The 16,433-nt window shown below is 35.6% G+C and overlaps 1 protein-coding gene across 1 annotated transcript; it reads right to left on the reverse strand.

Annotated features, from left to right (window-relative positions):
* Positions 1 to 7,596: 7,596 nt before the first annotated feature.
* On the reverse strand, positions 7,597 to 7,986 carry LOC148955724 (uncharacterized). The gene has a single exon (XM_089107896.1). It carries the CDS (start codon positions 7,984 to 7,986, stop codon positions 7,597 to 7,599), a length of 390 nt encoding a protein of 129 aa, XP_088964022.1.
* Between the last annotated feature and the right edge of the window lie 8,447 nt (positions 7,987 to 16,433).

Genomic DNA, 16,433 nt, shown 5'->3' on the forward strand with positions numbered 1-16,433 from the left:
AAAAAAGGGAAAAGACGGGGGGCAGTGTTCTTCTTACCGCCCGATAAGTGTCGCGCCTGTACTGTGAAAGTTATTTGAATCGTTTGTTATAAATAGGCTTAGTGCTACATGTAACACGCCGGATAACCAATTTAGTTTAAAAAAGAACATGAGTAGAGAACACGTGCTTTATATAATTGCTAATTTGTTGATTGAAGCCGATGATTCAAATGAGATACTGTATTTTGCCGGTCATGATGTCAACCGCGCTTTCGACTCCGGTGTGCACCTTCAGATATTGTTGTCTGCTCGGAAGCTTGGTGTGGATAAGTCTATTGTACGCGCACTGAGGAACATGCATAGTAAATTAAAAGCGCGTGTAAAAGTACCGTGTGTTAATGCTTTAGCCCTATCTTCTAGTCTTATACCCGTAGAGAAGGCAATACTCCAAGGGGCACTTACTTCGCCACCACTATTCAATAATAGTATTATTTCATCGCAAGAACCGGTTCAGTCTACATGTATCTTTAGAGGCCTCAACGTTTCGTTGATCAATTATGCCGACGACATCTGAACGCGAGTAGAACACTTGTAGGCATCGAAGAGAATTTCCGTGTTTTGAGTAAGGAGTACGGTAACATATGTCTTTCTTTCAATCCTCAGAAGAGTGAAGTTCTCGTATATAATAACCGCGTTAAAGATAGTGTACCAGTTGATGTTATTTTTGGAATTTATCCAATTAAGTCTTCATCTAAGATTATGTACCTCAGCCGTCCAATATGTAGCGATCTTAAAAAATTTCGCGATTGCCTTGTTTCGTTGCTTGCTGTAAAGACACGCAGAGCTTATGGAATCCTCGTTTCAATGAAGTGCCACTTTAACCGTTTTCTACTCGCACGGGTGTATAACGCTTTTGTCTTGCCACATGTGCTAGCCCTATCTCCGTTTTGGAAAATATTTACTTCGTGTGATCGCCACAGTATTCGGTCTACTTTCTACAGATATGGCAAGTATCTGCTTTGTCTTCCAATTTGGATGAGGAATTCGAAAATATCACTGAAGTATGGTATAGCTGATTTGCTCATAGCTGCACTGAATCGCCGTGCTCGACTTGCAAAGGCATTTGAACTAAGCTACTCTTCGTTATACGTCACAATGACTTAAATTTGTCTTCTTCTTTTTTCGTCGTAGTTTTTGTTGAATTCTTAACTTGCTTTTCTGTAGTTGAATTTTCTTTGGATATTTTGTTGTTATTTTCTTTCTTTTTTTGAACTCCATCTACAACATTTTGTATGCTTAATAGTGGGTAATAAATAATAATAATAATAATTATTACTGTCAGCTATGAGATGAAACGACAATTCCCTGACAATGTAAATGAACTATGACATGACCAACATGAAAACTTAAACAAGAGTTTCTTTTTAACTTCAAATTATAATAGTATACTTGCAAATCCTAACCATAGTAATACACTAACTTTCTTTAATACAGCAGTGAAGTTACAAAATTCATAAAACTTTTTAAACTTATAAAGTGGCCGATTCAAAACGAATAGAAAGGGGAGGAGTATTATAATTTCATGTAAAACATGGGGTGAAATGAAGACGGATACAAGAAATAGAGTTGCAGTGGCTGTTTCTAATTACCAGCATTCTAGTCTCATAACTCAAGCTGAAATAAAAGCGTACACGATTCTTCCTTGTCTTAACCAACAACGTGTTCTATAAAATCCTAGCTGAAATAAGAGAAGAAGATCTTTGATGAGCCAAGGTATGCAAGAACGGATTGTTTGACAACCATACTTGCGTTTTTCGCCCCATGTCCTCCACGGGCTTGGTTCATTTTCCGAACCAGCCCTGTCTCCTAAGGCCTGCAAAGGAAGGGGAAGGGCGCCTATGAGATCAGTTCTCCAATCTCCTCTTGGAATTAGCATAAGAATTGAATAAAGTATGAAAAAAAGAATATGAAATAGGTCGTTTTTTATCATAGTTTGAGGGGTAAGGCGTCAGAGCTCCTCTTTCAAAAAAGGCAGTCAAATTAGCAGTAAGGGAAATATACTTAGGAGGAAGGCCTGTGGCCTTTTTCAATTAAAATGAGGATAATGTGGATTAGCAAAGCCACGTAAAACGCCTATTGGTCATTGGATAGGAAAATATTACATTTTATGTTTCAATCTCTGAAAAATATTTAAATGCTTTAGTTGAAAAATTTGAGAATTAAACCAACTTTTCAAAGGTATGATGAAGGTAGGAGCATGTCCAGTTTGTACAAGGGCGCTAAAGCTGAGATACAGAAGCAGTATCCACTTACCATTAACATGAACTGTATTTTGCATTACTTAAATCTTGCCCTGGTAAAGGCCTCTAGAATGGACTTAATTCAAATGCTATATAGATATTTGCAAAAATTGTTGTTTTTTTCTTCCTCTTCCCCCAAATGAACTGAGTCATTAGCTTCTACTCTGCCACGTACAAAAAAGCAATAGCTCCTTTATTTTGTGAGTATGGCGGGAAAAAGGGCCTTTTGTTGAATTGTCACTTTTCTGGAGCTTTTTATTTCATAGCGCAAGCCTGTATTAAGGGAGCTAGTCGAAGTAGATGTTCTTTCTTTTTATGGAAAAACAGTTAAGACAACTAAAAGTGTCGGGACACCCGCCTCAATACCAAGATGCCAAGGTTGGTGATTCTTCTCTTCAGTCAATTCTCTTTTTTTTTTCTAAGAGTTTCTTCTCCTTATACCTTGAGCAGCTATATGAAGAACTCAAGTTGATATTTCCTAACCACTAAGCTACAGCACTTCAAATCAAACTTCTGTTCCTTTATTTTATTGTTGATGCTCTAGAAAGTCAATGTTGTGATGAAGCTGCAAAAACCAGAAAAAACAACAATTCTGTTTCTTTGAGACTAGCATTTTTGCTCAGCTAACTGTCTGGTAAGCCAAATGGAGGTACATAGGCAAGTCTCATCACCCTGATAAGGTTCTAAAAATCTTGGTCTGTGCAACAACTGTTTTTTTTTTTTTTTTTCATCTGTATATTCAATCTTGATTGTATTCGCCCTGTTACCACAACATCTTCCGAGCATTCAATTAGCATATTAAGCAATTTAAAACTCACCTCATAAATCGGACAGGAGAGGAAAGGTTGAATGGTCTTGTATATATGTCTATAAATTGCAATATCAAGGTGGATATTGATGATGTTTTAAGCAACTTCAGGAAGAAATCAAGACGGATTAGAATATAAGAAGTAATTACAGTGCATATTTTGTTTTGTATCTGATTCAAGGATTATCAAGATTGTAGGTCTTCATTTTGGTTAATTGAATTCATTATTTTGCCTTTTTAGTACTATAGCAATAAATAAGCACAAAAAGGGAGCTATAACTGTAATCTACTTAGTTGTTGGTAAGTTTCTGGAATTCCGGCAGCTTTTAGCTAGTGCCCCCCCCCACCCCCCGGAAAGAAATCCTAAATAAGCCACTGCCACCTAATCAATAAAAGAAAATTACCGAAACTTTGAAAATAAAGACACATAAACTAAAATTTTTAGTTTCTTCTCCCTGACAGTTTGCAATTGCAAAATGTATATTTATAAGCAATCTTACTTCAGGCAGGGATGGGGAAGGTAGACCCTAGTGTCTAGATATAACATAAGGATAATATAATCTTTTCAGATTTCAAATAAAGTGAATTTTAATGAAACAAACTTACAAATGAGTGGCATGCTGCATCATCTGTTTCATTAACAGAGGTTTCAGCAGGATAGTTTACAGAGTTATTATTTGTGCCACTTGCTGCAGGAGGTACTACATTTTGTAAAGTATCTTCAAACTGGACACTATTATCTGAGTTTGTATCAATTCTCTTTCTCTTCACAGGGGGTGGAGTCATTTGAGTCCTTTCAGAAGGATAACTAGGCTTCTGTAGCTGTTTAGCTGTATTATCAAGGTCAGCAAGACCTTTAACTTTAAGCATATCAGCTACTTTTATCAATGAGTTTACTTGAGCTTGTGCAAGAGTTACTTCACCTGTGTACATAAACCTGACCAAAGCTTGCATATCATTAAATTTCACATCACTTAGAATAATAATAGGATGGGAGTTTGAGATCCCAAGAAGCAGTGTTTCAAAGTAAGAACTGCATGCTGAGAGAACAAGTCTATGACATTTTATACTTTGACTATCACAGGAAAGTGTGACATCTGTGAAGTATTCACTGTTCAGCAATGATACAAAAGTTCCATGAAATATATCAAGGTAGTTGTTCCACTTCAAACAGAATTCCTCTTGATCCATTTGAGGAAATAGTGGCTTATTAAACCCTAGAACAACACCAATGCGCTGAAATGGAATGAAAGACATTACTAAATATTGTAAAACACAGGCATTATACACACTAAAATTGAAAACTGAGAAAGCAGACTATAATTAAAAATTAAAGAATGCAGCTAGATACATTGTTTTTCCTGTTTCAAAGTTTAAGGTTATAAATATACTCAGTATGGAGAAGTTTTATGTCTCTAAATATTAAAAAACATACTTTTATAGTTAACTAAAATTCAAGACTCAATTTCAGCCACTTTAATTTTGTATGTAGCACTGAATACTCAAGATTTAAAACTATCTCGTATGCTCACGTCAAGTCTTTTACCTTATGGTAACTAACCATATGCCAGACAAATTTTAACCCCTCTCCATTGTAGTTATAGTAGTGACAGAGCCACTATTATTGTGGACTGGGTTGTCACTAGCCTTTCACCAATGGGGGTAGGGGAGGGGGATGTCCCAAATGTGCCAACGAAATCGGATAGGTGCCGACGACAACAGAGATTTTTACTTCGTTTTTTATGCCTTAAAATAATGTTTATTAGTAGCGGAAAATTATTATTTACTGTAGAGAAAACTCAGGTACAAAAGCAAAATCAATCAGAGGACAGCGCTACTGCGCTGCCTAATTAAAGAACGATGTTGGCACAATGTATTATTTTTTTTTTCTCTATACCCGGGCACTTCGTATCAAAGGAGTTATCGTAGAAACTTCGAAAAGGGTTTATTCGATTGGAAGTTGAAGTGGCTAGTGCCCTTTTTAATAGTCGAAAGTGATTGGAGGGCAGCTAAGCCCCCGCCCATCATTCCCTCAAACATATCCAATCAAAATTTTGAGATAGTCATTTTGTTCAGCGTAGTTGATTTCCAGATATAAAATATGTTTTTGAGGAGGACACTCCCCTGAAACCATCGGGACAAGGGTTTTAAGTTATGCCTTGAGGGCATATAAGAACGATGTTGGCACAATGTATTATTTATTATTTTTTCCTTTAGAGCAGGGCATTTCGTATCGAAGAAGTTGTCGTAGAACCTTCAGGCTTGTGCCCTTTTTAATAGTCGAAAGTGATTGGAAGGCAACTTCAGCGCCCACCCTTTCCCCATACACATCCTGTCAAAATTTTCTGATAGCCAATTCGTTCAGCGTATTTGATTTCCAGATATAAATTATGTTTTTGAGAAGGACACTCCCAAACAGCCTTCAGGGCAAGGGTTGTAAATTATGCCCTGGGGACATATAAGGTTTTTATAGAAGGCGTTGTCGTAGAAACTTCAAACAAGGCTCATTCAAGTAGAAATTAAAGGGCTAGTGCCCTTTTTAATAGTCAAAAGTGATTGGAGGGCAACTAGCCCCCCCCCTATGCCCATCATTCCCCCAAACACATCCAAACAAAATTTTGAGATAGCCATTTTGTTCAGCATAGTTGAGTTCCATATAGAAAATATGTTTTTGTGGAGGAAACTCTCCCATAGCCATCATGGCAAGGGATTTAAGTTATGTCCTACGGGCATATAAGAACAATGTTGGCACTATGTATATTTATTTTTTTTCCTTTAGAGCAGGGCATTTCGTATCGAAGTTGTCATAGAAACTTCGAAAAGGGCTCATTCAATTAGAAATTGAAGCGGCTTGTGCCCTTTCTAATAGTCAAAAGTGATTTGAAGGCAATTAACAACCCTTCTACGCCCACCATTTCCCCAAACATATCCAATCAAAATTTTGAGATAGCCATTTTGTTCCACGCAGTTTAAAGTTCAGGAAATTAGACCTTTAAGCAGGACACTCCCCCCATAATTCAGGGCAAGGTTTATAAGTTATGCCCTGGGGACATATAAGGTTTTTATTGAAATCTTTGTCGTAGAAACTTGAAAAGGGGCTCATTCAATTGGGAATTCAAAAGGCTAGTGCCCTTTTTAATAGTCGAAATTGATTGGAAGGTAACTAAACCACCTCTCACGCCCCCTAATTCCCCAAATACATCTGATAAAATTTTTCAAATAGGTATTTTGTTCAACGTAGTTAAAAGTTCTGGAAATTAGGTCTTTAAGGATGACAACCCATCCCCCCTACAACCCTCAGGGCAAGGGTTGTAAGTTATGCCCTGGGAGCCTGTAAGGTTTTTATAGAAAGCGATGTTGTAAAAACATCAAAAAGGGCTAATTCAATTGAAAATTGAAAGGGCTAGCTCCCTTTTAATAGTCGAAAGTGATTGAAGGGCACCTAACCCCACTCTCACGCCCACCATTTCCCCTAAAACATCTAATCAAAAATTAGAGATATCCATTTTGTTCGACGCAGTTGAAAGTTCTGGAAATTAGGTATTTTAGGATCATAACCCCCTCAGAGCCCTCAGTGCAAGGGTTGTAAGTTATACCCTGGGGCATATAAGGTTTATATAGAAGGCTGTTGTAAAAATTTCAAAAGGGCTCATTTGTTTGGAAATTGAAATTGCCCTTTTCAATGGTCGAAAGTGAGTGGAGAGTAATTGACCACCCTCTCACGCCCACGATTTCCCCAAACACATTCAATCAAAGTTTAGATATAGCCATTTTGTTCAACGCAGTTGAAAGTTCTGGAAATTATGTATTTAAGGATGGCAAAAAAACCCCAGAGTCCCCAGGGAAAAGGTTGTAAGTTATGCCCTGGGGGCATATAAGGTTTTTATAGATAGAGTTGTCGTAAAAACTTCAAAAGCGGCTCATTCAATTGGAAATTGAGAGGGCTAGTGCCCTTTTTGATAGTCTAAAGCGATTGGAGGGTAACTAACCACCTTCTTACGCGCACCAGTCCTCCAAACACATCCAATGAAAATTTTCAGATAGCCAGTGTTTAACGTAGTGGAAAATTCTGGAAACTAGGTCTTTGAGGATGACACCCCCCCCCCCAGCCCTCAGGGCAAGGGTTGTAAGTTATGCCTTGAGGGCACATAAGGTTTTTTTTAAGGATTTTACATAATTTACACTTTACTGAAAAAAATACAAATGTTTTTACTTTTATAACTTTAACAAATCACATAATATAAACATTCTGATTACTAAATATCAGTATATATATATATTGAACTGACAATGCACATTATTTGTCTATGCTCGGACTCTAATCACAAGCCAAACTCGTGGCTAGATCTGACTTGCTATTTAGATCAGATCCATCTTATCAAAAAATTAAATGTTTTACCGAACTAATCGATACTGTAATTTGACCAGTGAATTCACTATCACTTCTAAACGATAATGATCCCTCTGTGGGCAAGGCATATGAGGTTTTGAACATTTATTCTTAACTTCTTAGAAATTTGTTCCCTTGAAGCACCCACTCATGTTACTTGCAAAATCGTAGCACTGAAACGTGAGTTTTTCTTCATTGATAAAAGCCTTCCACAAAACAGGTGTAATTTCTTCTGCAATATCGGCTCCTATCCTCGACTCAAAATCTACAACACCAATTAAACACTCTCTAGCGACTCCCTCTCTATCAACGTACCACACACCTACAGTGAAACGCTCTTCATGGCTGACAGTGGGTGTTTTGTATACAAAGAAGTTAGCTTCATTAGATTCTGCTACGATTTTTCGACCTAGCTTTGTTCCAACGATCGCGATAAATTCTTTTTGGCCAATTCCCGACAGATAGCCGTTGACAATCGACTTGTTCTGGTTTTTTATCCAATGGCCCATTTTGATGTTATATCTCAAAAGAAGATCGACTAGCTAAACATAATTTTCCCCGTCATAATTCTTCCCAAGAAATGCCAGAACTTGTTTACCTACAGCATTGGTAACACCTAACAACATGTATATCCTACGAAGCCCTTTTTCCTTTTCTTTTTCTGACTCTATATCTTTCATTAGTTTCTCCTTGTTACCTAAGCTTTGCAATTATTTATCTCTCTATATAACAAATAAGATCACCTGCAGAAACTTTGTGACCATTTGATTGGAATTGAGTGACAAGCATTCCAGCCATGGCGCCCTAGCTTCACATTTTGTGCCAGTTTCTAGTTCCTGTTAAAATGAAGAATCTTTGTTTCTGTATTTGCGGCCAGGTCCAGTTAAAAACAAGACAGACAAAGCAGTAGGCTAAATCTTTCTTGACATGATACTTTAGATGTGGGTACTTGTTTTGCCAGTTTCTAACATACCACAACTGGTGTTTGAAACTCTGGAATTGGATTTCCTCCTTTATTGGAAAATTGATTTTCGGCTGAAATGGTTCAAGCTTGATAACCTAGAGCTTTTTTGAGTCTTAAAGTTTTTTTCCTGAGCCCTGGATTGAGCTCAACTCTTATGATTCCACCTTGCTGTAAGCTTTCGGCTTCTGATTCAATTCCTTTTATTCTTGACACTTTCTGACAAATGAATTTCTCTGACTGACTTATAAGCGTTGTTCCATATTCACTTATTGATTGCCCCATGTCTAGCACTTGCATTGCAGCGTATAATTCGTTAGTGATGGAATCCAACTTAATTTCAAGTGTCAGTGTTTTGCAAGTCAATAATACAAGAAAGAAGAGCGAAGATATTGTTGATTCATACCGTTTCTTTGTGATCAATTTCTGAACAGCGAACTTCTTCCAATGTTTTTTTTTGCCAGATTTCATTGTCAGACTTGAGAGGATAAGTAACTTCGATTTTTTCAGTCGCATCTTCTTCAATTTTGTCAAGGATGGACCACATCAAACTTCCTCAAGAAATGTCTGAAGCGTTACTTTTATTTTACCACAGTTGTTTGTTTGTATTTATTTCACGCATTCCAAAAAAATTGAAAAGCTCGAAGCAAATTCAAACACTTTTATAGAGAAACCTGACCATAACCTATTAAACTTGAAAGGTAGCCTAATATCAAAACTATATTCATCTTTGTTTCTTGCAGGCAATTTGGTACGCTTTAGTTCAGTTCAGTTCCATTTCAAAGCGTACCTCAAAAGAAAAGAGAGTAAGAACCACAAAAGTAGAGAGCAAGCTCAACATTGTAGAGATCTGCAGCATAGTAGTACTGCTATACCGTGTATATATATTTGTGTATAAGCCAATATCTCTAAGGTTTTGGACAGTATAATATCCGGGTTATTATTATAATTAGTACCATTTAGTATGGGGTACAGTTTAGTACTGGACAGCCCAGACCATCACAAATGCTCACAGTATCATATCTGAAAAAACCAAACTTGGATTTAAAAGCAAGATTCTGTCCAGACTTTGGGAGTCTATCCTATTAAATCATGTACAAACAACTAGGACATTTGTTGAACTTTTGTGAGAAAAATCTTTAGCAGTTCCAGAATACAAGAGATGAGGTGGCTGCAGCTACTAAGTACTAAAACAAAAGGTACGACTGAAAACAGACTAAGCTTTCTGTTGACTTCAATTGCACTAAGCTATCTTAATTTCAAGTTAAAGTTTGCTCGTGACATGGCCTTCTGCACTTTTCTTTGAGCTTTATAGCCGTAACCATTTTGGAATATCAAAAAGTCGTATTTTGCATAATCTTTGGTCTTATCTTCCCTTTGGTACCGTTTTTCAGTTCCTCCCTATGATGCTTTTGAATGTGGGTAGCTTAATAATCAGAGTCAAATTTGTAATACTTTCTTTCTTTCTTTCAAAACAAACTTCACACACAATTTTTATTCTAGTTCTGGATCTTTTTGTTTGTTCTCCAAACACTTTCATGTACTGATGACCTAAAGAAACAAAATACTGCTTCAAGCGTCGTTTAAGGTTCAAACACAGTATTGCACAAATTTAAATTCCAATTTCTAGATCACTGAGAAACTTAATTCCAAGTAAACTTTTCTCACCCTTGACAAACCAGTTTGGTGTTAATTTATTTCAATGTGTGTATGTGTTGCAGAATTTTCTTTTGGAGTAGTAGTAAAACTCAGGTTACTGGGGTTACTGCCTTTTTTTTAATAAAGGCTTAAAATAAGTATTAAGTTGCAAAGCAACAAAATTTTCAAATCTAGCATTAAAAATTGTTTCTTTCCTTTGCAGTTTTAATTCTTCATACCCTTGGTTAGATGATCTGTTATAGGGCTTTCAAAAATTAATTAAAAAAACTTTCTAAAAAATAAGTTTTTCAAATAAAATTAAAGGCCATTTCAGCAGATACAAATACCTTTTAAAATTCAAACTCAAAACGACCAGAAATTACTTTTAAAGAATAAATGAAACCCAAAACAAACAGAAATTAAATAAACAATCATAGTAAAAACATACAACAAGTAATAATATAAATGAATAAATAGATGTTTAAAGCGAGTAATGCTCAGATTGAATTTGAAATCCAAGCTTAAAACGAAAAAAAAAATTTTCCTATTGAAGTATAAATGAAACTTAAAACGAACAGAAATTAAATAAACAACCAATGCAAACAAACATACAATAGATATTAATGTGAATTAATAAATAACCTTAAAACGAGTGAAACTTAAATTGAGTAGGCAAATCAAGCTTGAAACGAACAAAAATCACTACAAACAAGAGTTTGGGTATGATCTCCTGCTCTCATTGTAAAAGTCTAAAACCTACTACGTCATTGGCGCTTTACTGAAAACTAATTTTATGACAAATATTTTCTTTTGTACTTAATATTGAAAATAAACATTAAAATTATAGTAACATTTTGAGCTGATGAGCTTTCAGCAACATCATTATACATCAAATATTCAGTTTAATTTATTAGCTCTTTTTAAAGTTGTTAAAGACGAATATAGTTTTACTACAACAATTGTTTGGATACTGCCTCCTTTCCCAACTATAAATAAAAACCAAAAGTCAACTGCGTCATGGGACCTCACTGAAAACAGATTACATTACAAATATTCTCTTTTCCAGTTCTTACAGCATTGAAAATGAAAATAAAATAACGGTGGAATAAAATCTTGAACTGACGGGTCTTTCCACAACTTATCTCATCATACATCAAATATTTAATTTGATGTTGTTTATACTTTCCAAGACTGTTCAAGACACATATAGTTTTCAGTAAAGCACCAAGGACTTTTACAGTGCAGTAGGTTTAAGACTTTTACAGTGAGAGAAGGAGGTCATACCCAAACTCTTGTTTGTAGTAATTTTTTTTTCGTTTCAAGCTTAATTTGCATACTCAATTTAAGTTTCATTCGTTTAAAGAATTATTTATTAATTTCCATTAATATCTATTGCATGTTTATCTGCATTAATGATGTGTTCAAGTCCTGCTTGTGCATATTTTCAGTTATGCTTCAATATGAAAATATTTTTTTTTCGGGTTAAGGTTGATTTTCATACTCGGTCCAAGCATCGATCCATTTGGGTCCAGCTAGTTAATAGGTAGTGTTGCCTTCTTTATGTTTTTTGCTATTATTTTTCGTTTAATTTCTTCTCGTTTACTGCTTCACTTTTTCTTTAATAAGAATTTAGTTTCGTCTTGCGTTAGAATTTTAAAAGGTTTTGTACCTAATTAGCTTAAGTTTAAAATGGACTTTACTTTTCTTTGAAAAACCTATTTTTCGGAAAGTTATTTTTAAATTAATTCTCTTTCGTTTTTGATTACAAAAAATTTCAAGTTTTTAAAAATTCCTTATTTCAAAACCAAACTTAAAAAAATCAAATATTCATCAAAGTATCAAAACTGATATCAAAGTAACAATATCAAAGCGAAAAAATGGGTTGGTGTCAACCTCGGAGTTTTTATTATCTGATGTTTGAACTATTTTGAACAAAACTGCTATCTCAAAATTTTTTATCGGATGGGTTTGGGGAAAAAGGGCGTGGGGGACAGTAGTAAGGCAATTCACAGTCCAGCCAGTGATTGCGTAATATGCCTTGCCACAGGCCAGTGGCCTATTACAATGAACCCTACATGGGTTGGCAGAGGTATAATCTGGTTAGGTGGGTATAATCTGGTTTGGTTCAAGTTTTTCTGACACAATTTATCGGATTTCTAATTCATGGTATACATGTCTCTTATGACGCAGCCAGATGGGTTTTTGAAGCACTTTCATCATAACATGTTTTATTATTATTTTTTTTGGCAATTGAAATTTTTTTTGTGGGTACATATGGAATCCGGTTAATAGCCTGTAGCTTAAAGGTATCTGAGATCTCGCTCCAGTATCGCATACACTATTAGAGATATCAAAATGATATCTCATTTGCATTAAGCTAACTCAATTTGCGAAAAAGAAATTCCATTTATGGGATGTTATAATTAGAATGGTTTTAAGTTGAAAATTGTGACGTAAAAATAACTCTATTTGTGAAAAGATATTTGTATCAAGGTATTGCGTTGGTTAAGAATGCCTCACGGGTAATTAAAGAATGGGATGCTTCCATCAACAATACAAAGAATATGCTCAGATACTTAATAGATTTGACGCCTACAAGAGACATTGGTAAAAGGTATTCAATAGCTTAATTGAAAAGTAACGATAGAATGACATTGTGACTTGACCTAGCTTTACCTCTCCGATGTGGTCTGTATAATACACAAGTAACGTTTGAAAAGTATTGTCAATTTAAAATAGGATCTAACGTTCCCTTCGTTCCCCCAATTTCTGAGGAGCAGGGGAGGGTAGGAGAGGGGGAGGGGGAGTCAATTTTGGAGGTATAACAAGTACCATTCATTGCGATCATAGCACTATATTGGCTCGTTTTAAATCCTTCAGCTTGTCTATTCATTTGTGTTAAATAAAAATCTTGAATCTGGAAAATGAAAAAATAAGTATTTAAACAAAATGTACGATGCTGCTAATTAAAGAATACTAGGCTACACTCAGAATTGTTTGCATGAGGGTTCAGTTAAAGACGTTCCCTTCGTTCCCCCATTTCTGAGGGGCAGGGGAGAGTAGGAGAGGGGGAGGGGGAGTCAATTTTGGAGGCATAACAAGTACCATTCATTGCGATCGTAGCACTATATTGGCTCGTTTTAAATCCTTCAGCTTGTCTATTCATTTGTGTTAAATAAAAATCTTGAATCTGGAAAATGAAAAAATAAGTATTTAAACAAAATGTACGATGCTGCTAATTAAAGAATAGTAGGCTACACTCAGAATTGTTTGCATGAGGGTTCAGTTAAAGACGTTCCCTTCATTCCCCCACTTCTGAGGGGCAGGGGAGGGTAGGAGGGGAAGTCAATTTTGGAGGTATAACAAGTACCATTCATTACGATCATAGCTCTATGTTGGCTCGTTTTAAATACTTCAGCTTGTCTATTCATTTGTGTTAAATAAAAATCTTGAATCTGGAAAATGAAAAAATAAGTATTTAAACAAAATGTACGATGCTGCTAATTAAAGAATAGTAGGCTACACTCAGAATTGTTTGCATGAGGGTTCAGTTAAAGACGTTCCTTCTGTTCCCCCATTTCTGAGGGACAGGGGAGGGTAGGAGAGGGGGAGGGGAGTCAATTTTGGAGGTATAACAAGTACCATTCATTGCGATCATAGCTCTATATTGGCTCGTTTTAAATACTTCAGCTTGTCTATTCATTTGTGTTAAATAAAAATCTTGAATCTGGAAAATGAAAAAATAAGTATTTAAACAAAATGTACTATGCTGCTATTTAAAGAATAGTAGGCTACACTCAGAATTGTTTGCATGAGGGTTCAGTTAAAGACGTTCCCTCTGTTCCCCCATTTCTGAGGGGCAGGGGAGAGTAGGAGAGGGGGAGGGGGAGTCAATTTTGGAGGCATAACAAGTACCATTCATTGCGATCATAGCTCATGTTGGCTCGTTTTAAATACTTCAGCTTGTCTATTCATTTGTGTTAAATAAAAATCTTGAATCTGGAAAATGAAAAAATAAGTATTTAAACAAAATGTACGATGCTGCTAATTAAAGAATAGTAGGCTACACTCAGAATTGTTTGCATGAGTGTTCAGTTAAAGACGTTCCCTTCGTTCCCCCATTTCTGAGGGGCAGGGGAGAGTAGGAGAGGGGGAGGGGGAGTCAATTTTGGAGGCATAACAAGTACCATTCATTGCGATCATAGCTCATGTTGGCTCTGTTTTAAATACTTCAGCTTGTCTATTCATTTGTGTTAAATAAAAATCTTGAATCTGGAAAATGAAAAAATAAGTATTTAAACAATATGTACGATGCTTCTAATTAAAGAATAGTAGACTACACTCAGAATTGTTTGCATGAGGGTTTAGTTAAAGAGGGTTCACTTGCACGAGGGTTCAGATGCATGGGGGTTCAGTTGCTTGGGGTTCAGTTACACGAGGATTCAGTTACAATGGAACCCACACAAAAACAATGGGGACACACACAAAAGCCAAATTAGCCCAGTGGCCTATGAGAAATCTCAGTAGCACGGGGGTTCAGTTGTACAGGGTTTCGGTTATACATGGGTTCAGTTACATGGAGGGTTCAGTTGCACGAGGGATTCAGTTAAATGGGATATAGTTACACAGGGGTTTAGTTAAATTGGGTTGAGTTGCACGAGGGTTCAGTAGCATGGGGATTCAGTTGTACAGGGTTTCGGTTATACAGGGGTTTAGTTACATGGAGAGTTCAGTTGCACGAGGGTTCAGTTAAAGGGGATATAGTTACACAGGGGTTTAGTTAAATTGGATCAAGTTGCACGAGGGTTCAGTAGCACGAGGGTTCAGTAACTTGGGGGTTCAGTTGTACAGGTTTTCGGTTATACAGGGGTTCAGCTACAAGGAGGGTTCAGTTGCAAGGGGGTTGAGTTAAATGAGTCTTGAGTTCCACGAGAGTCGACTATAAATAAGCCTTTTGCGTCTTTCTGAACTTTCAGTGAGAGGTGGGGTAAGTATTTAGTTTAAATAATTCTAAGAGGAATTGAGTTTTTCTTTCATTGAAATGCAAGAGTTTGATTATTTCAGTAATGCTTTGTCGTGGTTTAGCTTGTCACAGTTACATTCTCTTGATCTTTCAAAGTTCACTTTGATTTTATTTCATTGATTCTTTTTGTTTGCATGTCCGGGTTGATGTTTGCAAGTCCAAGTTGGGTTTTCAGACCTAGGTTTTTTAGATTTTCGTGCGTGTTTGACTCCTGGGGTTTATTATTCGAGAAGGTAACTTTAGTATTTTGTGGTTTTACGTGCCTGAAATCATGAATTAGAATAGTTAATTTAGCTGTTTGGGTTTTCGGACCTAGTTTTTTTTTGTTTTTTTTTTATATTTTAATTAGCGTTAGGTTACTGGGACTTATTATTTGAGAAGTTAAATTTAGTATTTCGTATTTGACGTGCCTACTTAGGTAATAATGGAACATTTAGTATTTTTTTTAATGTAAGTGTTTTTCTTAAGAAATTCCCACTGGAGGTTTTATTACTCCTCCCCAAAATGAATTCAGATGGTTTTAGGACTAATCTCACTAGCCATAACTCCATTCAACCTTGAGCGAAGGTATAAAAGTTTGATGAAGTATTTCTCTACTTAACAACTACATTAATAGCCTCCAAGATGATTTTTTCTTTTCTTGTTTTTTCTAAAAAAAAATCTGTTAATACGTTTAAGCAATAAATATCTTTAAGCTTAACCCGTCTTTATTCGTTAGAATAGTTTTATTCATTTCATTAGATTATGAAGAAATTGTAAGTAAGTAACAATAGCTTTCTTGAACTCGCTTCCTGCACACAATACAGATATTTCATTCAAGAAATCATAATAAAATCGCAAGTAAGTAATAAAGTCTTTATTGTTTTCACCTATTGGATACACAATACTGAAATTTCAATACGATGTAGAAATTTAATTCAAGAAATTATGAGGAAATTCTCAGTAAGTAACAATTTCTTTCTTGAAGTCAACTCTTGGATACACAATACGGAAATTTCATTCAAGAAATTATGAAAATATTTGTAAGTAAGTAACAAACTCTTTTTGTTTTCACCTCTTGGATATACAGTACAGATACTTCATTCAAGAAATTATGAAAAAAATCGCAAGTAACTTTTTTTTTCTCTTTATCACAAACAATTTTCACTTAGCTACACGATGTAGAAATTTAATTCAAGAAATTATGAAAAAATTCTCAGTAAGTAACAATTTCTTTCTTCAAGTCAACTCTTGGATACACAATACGGAAATTTCATTCAAGAATTTCATGACTTAGATACACGATGTAGAAATTTGATTCAAGAAATTATGAAAAAATTCTCAGTAAGTAATAA

This window comes from Artemia sp. Qi Xiang Cuo, chromosome 2 (assembly GCF_049724085.1).
Source record: "Artemia sp. Qi Xiang Cuo chromosome 2, ASM4972408v1, whole genome shotgun sequence".
In the NCBI taxonomy this organism is placed as follows: Eukaryota; Metazoa; Arthropoda; class Branchiopoda; order Anostraca; family Artemiidae; genus Artemia; species Artemia sp. Qi Xiang Cuo.

Coding starts and splice junctions, on each gene's coding strand:
- LOC148955724 (XM_089107896.1), bottom strand. CDS start 7,986: ATGGGCCATTGGATAAAAAACCAGAACAAGTCGATTGTCAACGGCTAT.